The sequence below is a fragment of the Euprymna scolopes genome, chromosome 13 (genome assembly GCF_053919585.1).
Source record: "Euprymna scolopes isolate OS-2025 chromosome 13, ASM5391958v1, whole genome shotgun sequence".
NCBI classification, from domain to species: domain Eukaryota; kingdom Metazoa; phylum Mollusca; class Cephalopoda; order Sepiida; family Sepiolidae; genus Euprymna; species Euprymna scolopes.
The window spans coordinates 132,163,389-132,180,724 of NC_136494.1; the positions used below are offsets into that span (position 1 = coordinate 132,163,389).

Consider the following 17,336-nt stretch of genomic DNA (forward strand, 5'->3'; position numbering starts at 1 on the left):
TTATAACTAATTTAAGAAGCACAAAGATTGAACAAAGTAATAAAAGAGAATATCTTAATGAGGTAAGACAATAAAAATATGTAAGTTATTTAGAATTAGAGTTTTTGTTTATACTTAAAACCTAAAAAACTTGAGAATCCAGCCTCTTCATTTAAGAAAAACACTAACATTGTCCTATGACCCTTTTCAACAAGGATTTATTTATTTTGTAGTATCAATGGACCTAATATTAGGATATTTATTTGCTTCCCCACTGAGCAAATTAGGTACAAGGCCGTTTTTTAATGTGGAGAGTGAAGGGGAAATGGGGACCAACTCCCCGGGGAGTAGGTGAGTTGGATCGTGACAATTGGTATGAATGGTTTCCCCTACATTGACCAAGGTCTTATATGTAGGGTTGGTATTTATTTGCTCCCCCACTGAGCAAATTAGGCACAAGGCCGATTTTTAATGTGAGGAGTGAAGGGGAAATGGGGACCAACTCCCCAGGGAGTAGGGGAGCTGGATAGTGACAATTGGTATGAAGGGTTGCCCCTACATTGATCAAGTTCTTATATGTGGGGTTGCCCCACATATGGTCTTTGCAGTATCTGCCAGAACATCTGCCAGAACAGATACTACACTTTGAGATATTAAATCTTTTATTCATGTTAAAAAATACAGTCAAAATCAACGATGAACAAAAAACTTAGGCACATGGCCAACTCAAAAGGGGGGATTGTGGGGGTCGTTGGTCATCCTTGTCACTCCAGAACTAAACAAAGTCAAAAGTTTCTCCCAGCTAGTATCTTCTTTCACCATAATACCGCATTCACCCTTTCATATTGGGGGACGTAAACTCCCAATTTTTAAAACATTTTTTATTGACGTGTAAAAACAAAAAAGATAACAATAAAATGGTACAATAATTCATTTGTGTCGAGGGCGGGGGAAGAAAAAACAAAAGGTGATTAGTAGGACCCTCCCAACCCCGTCTAGTTGATAGACTGCCCGTTCCACTAGGTTTGTAAAAGGAACCTCGCTTCTGCGGGTCAGTCTCTAGGTGGGGATGCCCTCTATATGGGGGTGAATGGAGAAAAGAAATTTTTGTGGGTAAGGGATGGAGGTTAGTTTGTATTTCTTTTTCTCCAAGATGGGTAAAATTTAGAGGAAGGGGTGAAAACAAAAATTGCAGGTAAGAGGGGATGGGGATCTTGGAGACTTCCTAATCGGGGAGGGATGGAACACACACTAAGAACCTAGTACTAATTAGGAAATAAAAAGTTGCAGATGTTATTACCTTTGGTTGAAAGATAACTTTAAATGAACAGCTTGATCTGGGATCCACCATACATTCTTCAGGCTTTATCTCAAATGGCTCAGCAAATAACCACTTGACTGATATCACCGTTTCCCTAAAATAAATGGCAAAAAGTGATAAATAAAATATCAAAATAAAATGAAAAACTAATAACCTTATGTTCTTAAACTTTAATAAAAACATTTTATTTTACATCACAAAGTTACCGCTCATCAAGGACCAGAGGTCACTCAAGAATAAGGGTTTATAGGTACTGATGGAAGTTTAGTAATTTATTTTAGAGGTTAGCTTGAAAGCAATCATGTCATAGTCAGTTGGGAAGCAGTTCCGTGGTATTGTGTTCTATAGACAGGCAGTTCTAGGTAGGAAACTTTGCTCATGGAATATTCAATTAGACATAAGCACAGATATAGATTAAAGAAAATTGTTGATAGGTGTTGTAGATAGTCGGATATTTTCTGTGAAAGACTAATGGGGTTGAACTATAGAGTGAAGCTCAGTCAAGCACCTGCCATTAAAATAAAGATAAAGTAGAGAAACTCCCAACATATCTTCTATAAGAAAGCAGCAGCAGAGTAGTGAAAAAAACATCACCCACCAGATTTCAAAATCGATTTTGTACTCTGTTGAGGCAGGAAAGGGTGCTCTGAGCAGCTCCTCCCCACATGCGGCAATGGTACTTCATCTTAAGACATATTTGGCTCTCATACAGGGGATTGCATTGGCAGGGAAATATCTACTGGAGTGGTAGAATGATCAAACCATTTTCCCCAGCAATTCTGGCAATGGATTTCATGTATATGTTCAATTTCATATCAGGAGTGAAAGTCAGTCCTAGAAACTTGTCAAAACGTGCTTCCTCAAGACGAGAGCCATTCATTTCAGTTGAGGTCAGTTGGGGATAAGAGCATTTATGATAGAAAGAAAGTAGCTTAGTTTTGATGCATTAAAATTAACCAGACACTTTTTTCCTATATTGCCCCATGGGCTCAAGATCAGAAGAGAGAGCATTAGAAAGATGCTGGTCAATGTCGACCTTTAAAGTGTTGCCATAGATTGTGGTGTAATCTGCATAAATATCTACAAATGATCTAAGAATGTGATTTGGGAGATTATTGCAAAAGATCAAGAGGAGATTTGGTCTCAGGATGGAACCCTGATTCTGATTTCTGCCCATCAATGAGTACTCTTATAAGTCTATCAGAGAGAAAGGATTTAATAATTGAAAAGACATTTCCAGTTTTACTGTAGCTGGAGATATTGTGCAGTTGACCTTTATGCCATACCCTATCAAAAGCCTTTGATATCTCAAAAGCAATTGCTATAGAAATGAAGCCTCGATCGAGAGATTCACTAATCTTATGTGATATAACAGTACATCAGCTGGAGATCTCCCAGAATGGAAACCATATTGTATGTTACTGAGTAGGTTATTTTTGCTGAGGTGGTTGACCACTTCTCTATCACATATTCCAGCAACTTATTCATGACGTACAGGAGACTAACTGGTCTCTACTGAGAGGTAGATAACCAATCTCCAGAGTTTTAAAATACAAGGCAGTCTGATAAAGTTTTCCAGGATGTTGGAAAGCATTTTTTCTTTAATGAACGTTTAAACAGTTTTGCAAGTATGGGAGCTAATTCTGGTTTAAGCTTGAATACTATGATTGGTATGCTGTCAGAGTTAATTGCTTTATTGGTATGAAGGTTTTGATAAGTTTGGCTAAATCATGCACAGATAAAAGTATAGCATGTTTTTAGTCACAGGAGGAAATATATGAGGTAGATAGCTCTAATTGCAAAGGGTAAAATTTGCTGCAAAGTTCTTAGTAAAGAGTTTGGCTTTGTCAGATGCTGACGAAATTACCTCAGATCTATTGATGATGCTTGAGATAGAGAGCACGTTTCTTTTCAGAACCCTGTTTGTTATTCACCAAGGAACCAAGCTGCTGCTTAGCAACTTTAGATTTGACAGACTGAGCATATGACTTTCTCACGTTCTTTATTACATGCTTGCAGTGGTTGCAGCTAGTCCTAAAAGAATTAATTTAAGAGCATGTATTTTGTGTGCAATGGCAGTGGCACATTCTGATGTGAAACATGGCTGGTTGTTAGGTTTTTGTTGGAATTTCTTGGTGGGTATGAAACAGTTTATACCAACAGTTAACCAGTCAGTCAGGTCTGATATGATTGAGGACACATTCGTTTTAAACATGGAACACAGAGGTATATCTGATATGTTTGGAAATTATGCCAGTTAGCCATAGAGTAGATATACAGTACAATGGAAAGGTACATCTGAGAACTTATTACATTTTGTTTTATCTTAATTAAGACAACCATGTGATCAGAGGACCCCAGTGGAAAACGAATGGAGGATGAGCACAGTTCCAGGCAAGTTGGAAGAAAAAGGTCTTGGAGACTTGAACACTGTCCGTCAGTGTTGGGTACTCTAATGAGTGCGTTAACAATCTGTTAGGTCATAAGCAATTGGGAAATCATGACAACCCCCCCCCCCCATTATTTGTATTGTTTGAATGGCTGGACATTGAAATTATCAGACATGAATGTTAATCAAGGGATGAGCAGACAGGATGTGGTCAATTTTCTCAGAGATATTCTCAATGATAGTAACTCTGCTATTGTGGGACAATAAAGGGCAAATATGAATGCAGTGCTGTAAGGGCTACTGAAAAGCACGTACAGAGCAGTTTAGGATCTTATCTGGAGATATCCCTACCACATGGAAAACCATTTTTTATGTAAGAACATATTCCATGCTCATGACGATTTTAGGGATCAGATTTTGATGTAAAGTTTGAATATCCTTTCATGGCGAACTCATTTCGGTAAATATTTGATCCAATGCCAGTTCTGCACAAAAACAAGGTCAGGTTTGGTCTCCTGCAATTGAATTTCAACCTCTGGAAGGTTGAAACGTAGATCTCTAATGCTGGGGAAGGAGATCTGGTAGTGAGAGACAATGATGGAAGTTGTAGTTCTGGGTTTAATCTTGTTTTTTGAGACTTTTCATGTTAGAATATGTGGAAGAGCTCGGCAGAGTTGGTTAGAGCAGGGCAGAGAGAGAACGATAGAAAAAAGAAACCAGAAATGATTTTTGAAGAAAATGAAGAGGAAAAGCTGTGATATTTTCCACTAATATGGCATTGAGAGGCCCCACCAGAAACTACTGCATGGTCGACAAATGGCAATACAGCAGGCCCAGTACTTTTTATCCATTGATATGAATAAATGATTGAGATAATTGAGAAAAACAGAAAATAAAAAAATAATTTTATATTTTTATAAAGAAATTTCCAGAAGTTTTGGATTTCAATTTTAAGTCAAATTTAATGTAGTAAAAAATAACTGTTCAATATCAAGTTCAATGGCAAATATAATGAAAAATAGGTAATACATTTCATGTGACTTTCTCTTTAATCAAAGAATTTAATTAATAACTGCTTAGTTTGATTTGTTACAATTTTTTTATCATACTTATGTAGCATTTCATTCTTCAGTTCAGATTACGCAAGAATATATATTTACAAATTTTAGTGATTTGGTATGTTTAATAAGATTTTTGTTTTTGGCCAGAGAAGTTTTTGAAGGCGTTATTTCTAGGTCAATCAATACTTTTTAAGTTGCGAGCATAATTAAATTACAGAAAGATTTCTTTAAAAAAATACAAAAATCTATGCATTTGATGAAGATTTTTAAAAATCATTAATAGTTGAGTAAAATTTATGGAATAAAAGGCAGTGTTAAAAAAAAATTTTTTTAAAAAAACGATGAGTAAATGTGAACGTTTGTTTTAGTAGACAAGCACTGAGAAATATATTAATCTTATTTTCTGCTTTAATTACAATAATATTAATTCCACTAGTTTTTTGCCATATCCTCCATCTTGATATTCTGTCTTGATGTCACTTCTTTAAACATTAACCCTTATCCTTGCATGGCTTTTAAGCCTTAATAAATGGTGACTTCTAGTAAAATATAAACAAATATCAACTTAATTTCCAGTGAAAATTTATGTAATCTAATTTCAAATTAGAAAATTTTCTTTCTCCATAAAATGGCACTCACACCATATTATTGCATCGAAATAAAATCCTGCAAAATAGAATTGAAAAATAAAAAAATTTCATTGGAATATTAAATTAAGAATCATTGATTAAACAAAAACAATTTTTAAATTAAATTTATTTTTCTTCTCCTTTCTATTGTTTATGTTTCTACCAGATTTGCACAGCGTCTATTAAATTCAAACTCTTTTTGAAGGCTTATCTCAGATCTCCCAATATTGTTGATGCGGTGCATTTTCTGGGAGGTGACGATGGTGAAGTGATGACAATGTGAACTGACTACCCAGGCATGCCGAATTTGAATCCAGTTGATTCCATGGTACTATTTTAACCGTGGATGTAGGCAACTTTCATATGGTCATTCTTCTAAAAGAACTGGAGAAATACACTAAATAAAAAAATATTCTGTCGATTGATAGCATCCGATTAATATAAATTTATTTTTTAACTTACATTTTTTATACGATAAACACAAAATCAGTGAACATCAATTTTAAAAGCATTAATGAAAGATATATTCATGATGTGCATTATCAAATCGATTCAATATTTAATTATTCTTTTTATAAAGAAGATATAATACTCATCCCAGAACGGATAAAATCAAGTCACTGGATAGAAGAGTGTCATCCGATTTTATGCCTCCTTACGAAAATAAAAAAAAAACATATGATACTCTAATTTTGATCCAAGTACATCACATGATTTTGATTCTAGAAAATATAAAACATTTAAGGCTTAAGTTGAAAAGACGTTTAAAAAAATTTAATTCAGGAAATATAGCCTAGTGTCTAATGATCAAGGGTAAAATTCAATGCAAATCTGATATTTCAGTTTTGAAATGGAAGGCTGTGCCCATATAACACCTCTAAAACCTCATTAAAATACTCAATGAAACTGAAATTTTTGACAATCTGTATTAATTGATGATTGATATTTATTGTTTAAAAAAAAATCGAAAGTGTCAGAATTTTCATCCTTATTTTAACTCCTTTTGCATAAAACTTTATCAAATTAATTCATATTATGACACTTCATGCTGTCTTCCGAAATTCATAATGATCTGTTAATCAGTTCAGGAGTGAATCCTTTAGATGCAAATAAATATATCCAACTTTATTATAAATAGATATTTACATTACAAATCATCCCAAAATATGGTTCGTATTTTAAATAATGCTGAGTGATACCAAAGGCTGAATCAACTAAAATAATAATGCAGGTGTTTCAGGAAACTTTGAGAGAATTAAAACAGTCTACATAAACGTTTGGAAGTATATTTAGTTCAAGCGATTCTCTTCCATTGATTGTGTAAAAATAATATTTAGATTCTTAAGATAATAAAAAAGAAACATTATGAAGAGGCAGCATCTCTCCAAAAGCAGCTTATTTGGATGATGTATACAGCAATACAGAAATAGGTTCCATTTTTTGGCTTTGAGAATTAAAATAAAATAAATATAACTTACCCAGTATTTTTAAGTATGAAACTTTTCTCAGTACTGCCATGCAAGCTACATCTTGGAAGCACAAGGGAATCAGGAAATTCTACCTTGGTAACTGGAAGACACCCGACTAACTTCACTTCAAAATCTCCATTCTGAAACAGAATCAAAGTGATAAAAATAGATGTTTACATATCAGAAGTAATGGACATACAATCCTTTCACAGTTATAGTGATTTAAAAAAAAACATCCATATTTTTTGGATTATCTGGACTATTGTTTTCACCTTGAGTGTTATTTTCACAACATTTCGGTCGATATAGCCTCCAACCTTCAGGGGTATCTTGTAAAACTGAAATCTGCATGGAATTTCAAAAAGAAACCTTTATTTAATCTACAGGAGTGACATGCTTTCATTTCGTCAGCCATGGCTTGATAGAAGTCCCAAGTAATTTGCAATTGTATTTTTGGGTATTGGCTGCACGGAGGATTGAACTTTTAAGCTCTAGAAGTGTGTAACTTTACAACTAAATTTTACACCAGGGATCTGTTACTTCCGATTGAAATCTGCACAAATTCCTGAGTTTGCTGGAAAGATCCTTGAATTCAACAAGATAAACTTGAAGGTCGGAGGTTACATTAACCGAACCCTTGTGAAAATAAAACATTATTTGCATTATTTGGATTCTTCAGACTAATCACAATCCTATTCTAAAAAAAATCAGAAACGTGAAAAAACAAAACATGTTTGCAGGTTTCTTCTTAAGGATTTCATAGTTGATTTTTAAATCGGTTTTGATCCTGTATTTCAAGTAAAAAGGTTTCAATTTTCTTAAAATTGAGCTTTGGACCAATCAGAAAAATTATGATAAAGTCATTAAATTGTGGATTTACATTAATACCAAACTTAACAAATTTATCTGTTTCATCTTCAATCCATACCTTATCCAATATCTTTTAAAGAATGGATTACATACAAGTCATAATAAATAAGATTATACCCAAATAGTAATTATAAAATGCTGTTATACTTATGGTTAACTTTGACAGAATTCAATAATACCTACATCTATGATTTTATTCTGAAAATTCATTGACATTGTTCAAAGAGTTAATTTTGAATATTTCATAGACTGTTTTGTTTATAATAAAATATACAAAACTTCATTTTCCACCAGAACACACATAAAAAAGTTAATTGAAAGATTAATAAGATAATTAAAAATACTTAAAATAAGTATAGTAAAACTAATAACAAATTGTGATACTTGACCAAATATCGGCAAAAAAAAATGAAACTACTAAATAAGTGCGGTTTAGAAGAAGGATACATGATACAATAGGTTTGCAAAAACATAAGAAATAATAAAATGAAGTCGATTTTTCCCTGTCACTTTGGCTACTATAGGTTGGGTATGGAAATTCCTGAGTTAATCTCCTTTCTTGGGAAAAGCCGGGATATGGGTCAGCTAGTAAGAAATAAAACGCTAATCTAGGATCTCTTATGAAAAATGATAGAAAAGAACATACTTAAAGAGATAATTTAGCAGCAAATAGTTTTGGAGATTTAATCTCCCTAAAAAGCAAACTATTTAATATACTGCCTAAAATATGAGAAAAACCATAAACAGAATTTATCAAAGATAGATAAGTTCAGAAGAGGCCGAAGAATGTGAGAATTTTTTACAAAAAAAATATTTTTTTTCAAATACTTTAGCACATCGTTAATAATACGAAATCATTTTATTTTTTGTGCAATTTGATTCAGCGTCTTAAAAATACTTTTTTCATCACCAGATTAAAAACTTTTTGTTGAGTATTATGACAAAAACAGTACTGATTGAGCAAAATATATATTTCTTTGAAATCGAAAGGAAAATGATAAATTAAAAATAAAATCAAGAGAAAGAATAACTTCTGCCTTCTTGTGACTGACTATTCGCTCTTTTAAAGTAAACAACATATTGCTATCAAAACCAACAGTCCAGAAAGATTATACAACTAAATTTAAAGACACCATTACTATCAAACATGACGAAGACTATAAGGATGTCTGCAAAGCAAAATTTAGGGTGAGCGCTCTCAAATCAACAGATTTTTCTATAGCTATATGAACCCCTTATTGTTTTAAGCAATCTATTTTACGATTGCTTTCATCAATTGAAAATATAATTTTTTGACACTAGGAATCTGCAACAATAAATACTATACTGTTTTTTTTTTTTTAATATTGGTTTTAAAGATTCAGCTGCTACTATCGATAATTATTTTACCTTACATATTTATTTTATCTACTATTGGTAATTATTTTACTTTACATATTTATTTTATCTACTATTGGTAATTATTTTACCTTACATATTTATTTTATCTACTATTGGTAATTATTTTACCTTACATATTTATTTTATCTACTATTGGTAATTATTTTACCTTACATATTTATTTTATCTACTATTGGTAATTATTTTACCTTACATATTTATTTTATCTACTATTGGTAATTATTTTACCTTACATATTTATTTTATCTACTATTGGTAATTATTTTACCTTACATATTTATTTTATCTACTATTGGTAATTATTTTACCTTACATATTTATTTTATCTACTATTGGTAATTATTTTACCTTACATATTTATTTTATCTACTATTGATAATTATTTTACCTTACATATTTATTTTATCTACTATTGGTAATTATTTTACTTTTCATATTTATTTTATCTACTATTGGTAATTATTTTACCTTACATATTTATTTTATCTACTATTGGTAATTATTTTACCTTACATATTTATTTTATCTACTATTGGTAATTATTTTACCTTACATATTTATTTTATCTACTATTGGTAATTATTTTACCTTACATATTTATTTTATCTACTATTGGTAATTATTTTACCTTACATATTTATTTTATCTACTATTGGTAATTATTTTACCTTACATATTTATTTTATCTACTATTGGTAATTATTTTACCTTACATATTTATTTTATCTACTATTGGTAATTATTTTACCTTACATATTTATTTTATCTACTATTGGTAATTATTTTACCTTACATATTTATTTTATCTACTATTGGTAATTATTTTACCTTACATATTTATTTTATCTACTATTGGTAATTATTTTACCTTACATATTTATTTTATCTACTATTGGTAATTATTTTACCTTACATATTTATTTTATCTACTATTGGTAATTATTTTACCTTACATATTTATTTTATCTACTATTGGTAATTATTTTACCTTACATATTTATTTTATCTACTATTGATAATTATTTTACCTTACATATTTATTTTATCTACTATTGGTAATTATTTTACCTTACATATTTATTTTATCTACTATTGGTAATTATTTTACCTTACATATTTATTTTATCTACTATTGGTAATTATTTTACCTTACATATTTATTTTATCTACTATTGGTAATTATTTTACCTTACATATTTATTTTATCTACTATTGATAATTATTTTACCTTACATATTTATTTTATCTACTATTGGTAATTATTTTACCTTACATATTTATTTTATCTACTATTGGTAATTATTTTACCTTACATATTTATTTTATCTACTATTGGTAATTATTTTACCTTACATATTTATTTTATTTACTATTGGTAATTATTTTACCTTACATATTTATTTTATCTACTATTGGTAATTATTTTACCTTACATATTTATTTTATCTACTATTGGTAATTATTTTACCTTACATATTTATTTTATCTACTATTGGTAATTATTTTACCTTACATATTTATTTTATCTACTATTGGTAATTATTTTACCTTACATATTTATTTTATCTACTATTGATAATTATTTTACCTTACATATTTATTTTATCTACTATTGGTAATTATTTTACTTTTCATATTTATTTTATCTACTATTGGTAATTATTTTACTTTTCATATTTATTTTATCTATAATTTTATAAATATTTACATATATATTTACATTTCATCTACTATTTTTAATTATTTTATATTACATATTTATTTCATCTACTATTGTAATTATTAAGTCATAATATTTTACGTCCTCTATTATAAAATTACATATGTAATTTATGAATATTTACATAGTATATATTACATAGTTAGAATATAATATTTTACATTACATATTAAATCTAATATTAATAATTATTTTGCATTACATATTTTATCTTCCCTTGATAATTACTTTACATTACATATTTATTATATTCGTATTATTTGGATTCATTGGGCTACTGTTCTCATCTTGAATGTGAATGTAACCTCCGACCTTCTTCAGGTGTATCTTGTTGAAGTCTGGAATGTTTCCGTCGAACTCAGGAATTTAGACAGAATTCTGAGTGGAACCATTTATTTACTTCACGGGGGGGGGGGGGGGGGGGTAGTATGCTCTCATTCCATTCCGTCACCCATGACTGGATAGAAGTCCTAAGTTATCTGCAATTGTATTTTTCCACACTGAGGATTGAACCTTCACTTTTTTACAACTGATTTTTCCAAGTACTTTAACCACTGTGCCACGGGTCCTTGCAGACCATTCTGGTACGAATTTTAGGAGCCTTAAACCTATTTTATTTCTAGTTATAAATATCACTATTTATTACTAATTATTACTGTATATTAACATATATCTATGTATCTATATTAATGTTTTACTTCTTACTTGTATATATTATCTGTAGTTTATAATTAATGGTCCCCATATCGTATTAAATTCTATACTAGGTCTACTAGTAATCGGACTGATGACAAAACCTGCATCCAAGAATACCTAGACATATCCTATGAGAAAGAATTTAAAGAGGTTAAGCCTCACCAAATAAAGAAATTGGAAAATCTATAAGCTAAGGGCGTAAGACTTCAGGTTCACCATTCACCAATAGGAGGCATTGTCAACCAAAGTAAATGTCAGTTAACTCCCTCTGAGGTATATCGATTTCGTTAATACAGACTTTAGAGACTTTTTTCGTAATGTCTCTGAAAAAATTATTTTTTCTTTTTTAATCTTACAATTTAATGATGCTTTATTTTCATTAAAAAAGCAAAAATAAAATCGGTCATTTTTTTTTTTTACTACTGAAAACCCTAATTTTAGTAAAAGTATTTTTGGTTTAAACAATACATTGCGACTAAGATTCAAATAAAAATAATGGGTTCATTATATTCAGTGATCATTATTTGATAAATACTGGAAATTACATTAAAATTGGTTGATTTATAAGTAAAGTGAAGGGTCAAAATATTTATACATTTTGAGCATCGGCTATTCATTTTGCGCGTAATTACTAGTTATAGATATAAAAATCTAACACAATGGTGTATTTTCAAGATGTGGAAAGAAAAAGCTGAAATTGTCCGGAAATATTTAATGTTTTGTCTTTCAGCTACTTTAGAGTGATAGAATTAAATGAATAAAACAAGAAATATAATAAATAATGGTTCAATTGTATTTTTTTTTTCCATTTCCATAAGTCTATCATTGTTTCAGAAGCCAAAAGGCAAAATATACTAATGGAAATCATTTACAAACAATTTAAGATTTTTCTTATTCTGAAAGGTTTATTTCATCTGACAGACATTCTCTCTCTCATATAACAAAGAAATAACAAAAGTCTAAATTGCAAATTTCAAGATGTTGACCATATTACCGTTTATACTATTTTATTGATAGTGTAGAATGGATCAAAGAAGATTTCACACTGCATAGTTATGATAATTGAACTTGTGCATTCATGACCAGAAAGTTTCATCTGTTTCAGATATTGATGGTGTGAGATTCATAAGAAAGCAACTCCTGTTATAAACGTCCATCAGAAGCAGAGATGAGTCATTGAATTCGAATGATGGTGACTATGTAAGAAAATAAATTCCAAAGCACAAAAAGTCACTTATTTTAATGGTACCAGTCCCGTCTCCGTAGCTCTTAAATTTTTTGGAGTTAAAAAATAAAAGGCTTTACTTTTAGAACGACTCTCGTGTGTGTGTGTATATATATATATATTATTGATATTTAAAAAGATGAGACGATGCAGGGACTTTTTTTCTCTCAAGGCAAATATAATATTTATTATCAACATCGACAAATTAAGCTTAATTCTTCAGACTACTATTCTTAATCTGAGTATTATTTTCACAACGTTTCAGTCGATGTAACATCTGACAAGTGTGTTGTGTAGCAGGGGCTCATATTTGGGACTTATAACGGGTTCATGTAATACGGGGATACATATAACGGATGGTGATGACAATTCTGATGGGAAGACATTTATATATATTACATAATGACGACGATTGTGACAATTCTTGGAGGTTTCATATTTATACAGTCTGTGAGACATATGCAACAACAGTTCTTATAAACATATAGAGAGGAGGAGGAGAAACTTCACTTATGATGGTGGTGGGGAGGACACATGCTATTTGGAAGGGTTGTACACAGTTTGTTATAGATGATGATAAAACACGTTTACCTTTTTGTTGTAAAGAATGACGAGATGAACAATTGCAAACATAAATGGTGATTTCTTTATTCATCTGATTGGCCGGTCGATGACTTCAGCAATTCAAACTTGGATCTACATGGTCTAATCTTCTACCCTTCGCTTCTAAGGGGCTCTCGTCTCCAACTGACTATCTCTTATCAACTGTCGACTTTCAACTCCAAACCCTCAGATTCCTATATTGAGAAATCTTTGTTTATGATGTCAGAAGTGCGTTTTTCAAACGTGACTAATTTTCATGTGGCTTTATATATGTTTGTCCAAACACACTTTTGGCAAACAAAAGAATCCTTAATTCTTTCTAACCTATTTTTTAACAATATAACTCGCGTTGTGCATTCATTTAACTGACATATTTGATATCTACATTTCTAAAGAATGGCCAATCGACTCTTTTTTCCGATATAAACAATATTTAACTATTTCTAATAGAATTAACAATAGACTTAATTTCTAACTTTCCATTTTTCCATTATCTTTTAACACTTGCCAACAGGGTTCGATTCTAACCTTATCCTAATATCATTTTCACTTATCTAGTATGTCTTCTTACTTACATAAGGGATAGTTCTTCATGTAACAAGTGTATTTTCTCGAACTCAGGAATCTGCACAAAATTTATAATAGAACCGTTTTTACATTTCTGTTTGTTTCATGATTGCTTAAAACATTTCTTCCTAAACATTTTTTGCCATTATAAGGGAGTGAAAGCACATTCTTTCATACATTAATTAACATGCTTTTCAACATTACTTCATATTGGTGGGGACCTTGATTAACACTTCAAAAAACAAAACAATATTAGCTCAGTCTACAATAATATGCAACATAATTATAGTTTCATTATAGAAACATTGATTTAATTTGAATAAAATAAAATACACATCAAGTGCGCTTGAAAGCTAAATTACAATGTAATATTAGGAAACTCATACCCTTGATGTTAATCTTACATTGCCAACACACAGTTCCAACATTTCAAAATACAACCGCGGAGATACAATGCATAGCTCTTTACAAACAAACTTCTGTCTCCAACTTTACAACATGGTAAGAAAGAAGAGAAAAAAGAAAAAAAAACATACTGAGGATGGAGTTTGGCTCTAAAATATATTTAAATTATAAATTTCAAACAAGTAAAAAAATTTCTTTTTCTTCTTAATATTACGTTGTGATTTAGCTTTCAAGCGCACTTGATGCATATTTTATTTTATAGTTTCATTTGTTTTGAAGCAGTGGACTTCCTTCAACGAAGCTAATCTGGCATTGTGCTATCTTTCTCAAAAAAAAAAAGCTCAGACAATGGAATCCAAATTTCCAGTCGGTTTCAGACAATGTTTACTTTTAGTCATACAGATGCGACAAAATTATTAGCAACAGCATCATCCATCAGAACAGGAATCCGGGATACATTTTGTTCACAATCAGGATAAAAAATTATGTTTGAAAAACATTTTCCAAAACAAAATACTTTAAGCATTATTTAGTCGTTATGTATATATCCGGGATCTTCAAAGGAGTCAGAGTATCTTAAAGTTACAAATGGAGTGGAACAGCGGTGTGTGCTTTGGTTCCTACCCCGTTCAGTCTCATGTTTTCTGCCATACTGATGGACACCTTCTGAGACGTCAATGTGGGCATTGAGATCAGGTGCAGATTCAACAAGTGTATATACATTAAGATAAAAATACTAAATGGCATTCTGTATATACGAGGTGCTTTCAATAAGTTTCTAGACTTTTATCGTATGGGCACATTTATTGATAGTACACACATGAAAGTAGTCCCCTTTGAAGTAATCTCTTCTGGCTGCAACCCACTTGTTGTTCAGTTCCAACAACTTCTGGAAGGCTCCATGGAAGTCCTCTTGTGTGAGTGTGTCAATGACCCTTGTCACAACCTCTTATCACCTTAATTGTCTCATAATGACAGTCTCTAAAGTTTTCCTTGAGCTTAGAGAATACTCAAAAGTCACAGGTAGCAAGGTCTGAACTATATGGAGAGTAAGAATCTGTCTATATGCCTATCTTAGTCAAATAGTCTGTAACAAGAATGGAGTTGTGGACTGGTGCATTTGCGCAAATCTTCTGTATCTTAAGTTCCTCTGAATAATCGTGTGTTCAGTTCCCACACTGACATTAAACTGTGAACTTATTGCGACACGATGGTCCTTATCTATGAAATTCTTTATTGGACCAATCAACTCTAGTGTTCTGACTTCCTTACTCCACCCACATCATCTAATAATCCCTCACGGACTACCTACTTCCATTGAATCTCTTGTGTCACTCAAAAACTTATGCTCGATTCATGCAAAATGATCCAAAAGCATTCTGAAACATTCCATACGTTTCTGTGACATTATTTCCAAGTTTAGAACAGAATTTTATTGCATATCGTTCTTCTAACGTGTCCTCACGTCCAGATTGCATTTTTTGAAATTCACCAGCTGTGACAATCAAGCTTTAATTATTTATTCCTGCTGTAGCTGTTCATTTCAACTTGAAATCATAAAAAATTGGACAATCATCTCATATGATGTATAGCAATAACATACTGAATTTTCAAGTGTCTACAACAATTTTAAATGCCTGTGCAAAAAATGTCTGGAAACTTGTTTATATCACTTTGTATGTTAAATTTAAATTAAGGCTAGAAGTAATGTATTTTCATGAATCAAAATCATGAAAGTAAAGCAAAGACTACAACTATATGAAGATATTCTAACACCAAACATAAGATTAATAATGTTTTTCTAAATAAGAGAAAAATCACATGCTATTTCTTTTAGAATTTGCTGCTGCTTAGTGAAGTAATTTCCTCTCAGCCAATTTCAGTTTCTCATATGATAGCCTATAATTAGAATGACTTTGTTGCAATAAATAATTCAATTAACATAGAAATGTTTGCCTTACGTTGAAAATATAAGACATGATTTATCTTAATCAACAAAAGGTAGGTTGTTTTTTATTCTTTTGCAAAAGAATCCAAATGATTATAATCATTGGTGATCTATCTCTTTGAGCATTAATTTTACCTTTCGAATGAAACAAGAAAAAGTTAAAATGGACACATGAAAATTTTTCCACATAAAAATCACAAAAAGACAATACGGATGGCATCAGTATTTAGATCAGAAAAATTTCAATCAACAAAATGTAGACATTGCTAATAACTTTATGAAATTTACTTAACCGGTGTTGCCTGGGATAGCATTTTTTGTGGGGAGGGAGTACCAAATTATTTTTACAAGGATTTTTAAAATTAAATGAAATCATTGTTTTCTGTATCTACCTGAGAATTTAACTTTTTTTTTTGTTTTGTTTTTAAATCCGTTTCTTTAATAGGATTTTGAAATTTAAAATTTAGTATTATATAATAGTATCAATTGATCATTAAATTATTAATCTACATAATTATAAAACTGTGGAACTTGCTTGCATCTTGTCCTCAATGATTGGCCGACTTCATCTTTTAAAAAAGGGAGTATACGTATTAACTGTACCCAGCCACACATTGCTGTGGCTCAGTTTGTGTAAATGGAAATCCACCATCACCACAAAAAAGACAAAATTCTTTTTATTTTTTAAGAAGGAATTAGTGTAGCAAACTGCTTTTGGGGTTTTTTTTTTATTATAGAAAAATATCCGTAAGTTAATTAATAAAGAAAATAGTTTATGTATTTATTTCTTTGCAGATCGTTATCCTCATCTCCTATAGTTGTTGTCTCACTGTGAATATGTAAGAAAAGGTGGAATGAAAAGTAGGTAGATGAATTTTCTCGCTTTTCTGATAGCCGCATGGTAAAATGAACACATGGACACAGAAAAACGCAGGAGAAATAATAATCAGAGAGAGAGAAAAAGAGAGAGGAGAAAAACTGTTGTAGATAATGTTGACGCCGTAAAATGTTTGGGGTTTTTTTTTATTTCGGCAGAAAAAGAAATGTAAAAAG

At 30.8% G+C, this 17,336-nt stretch overlaps 1 protein-coding gene across 1 annotated transcript in view; it reads right to left on the reverse strand.

The window, feature by feature from the left end:
- The window catches only part of LOC145292193 (cilia- and flagella-associated protein 65-like), a 2,765,874-nt gene that overhangs the window by 2,623,444 nt on the left and 125,094 nt on the right, over window positions 1–17,336 (reverse strand). The window contains exons 4-5 of the mRNA XM_080138498.1: window positions 6,858–6,988; window positions 1,280–1,394 (exon numbers count right to left, since the gene is read on the reverse strand). Of these exons, the coding sequence (XP_079994624.1) occupies window positions 1,280–1,394; window positions 6,858–6,988 (246 nt within the window). The remainder of the gene's footprint in view (window positions 1–1,279; window positions 1,395–6,857; window positions 6,989–17,336) is intronic.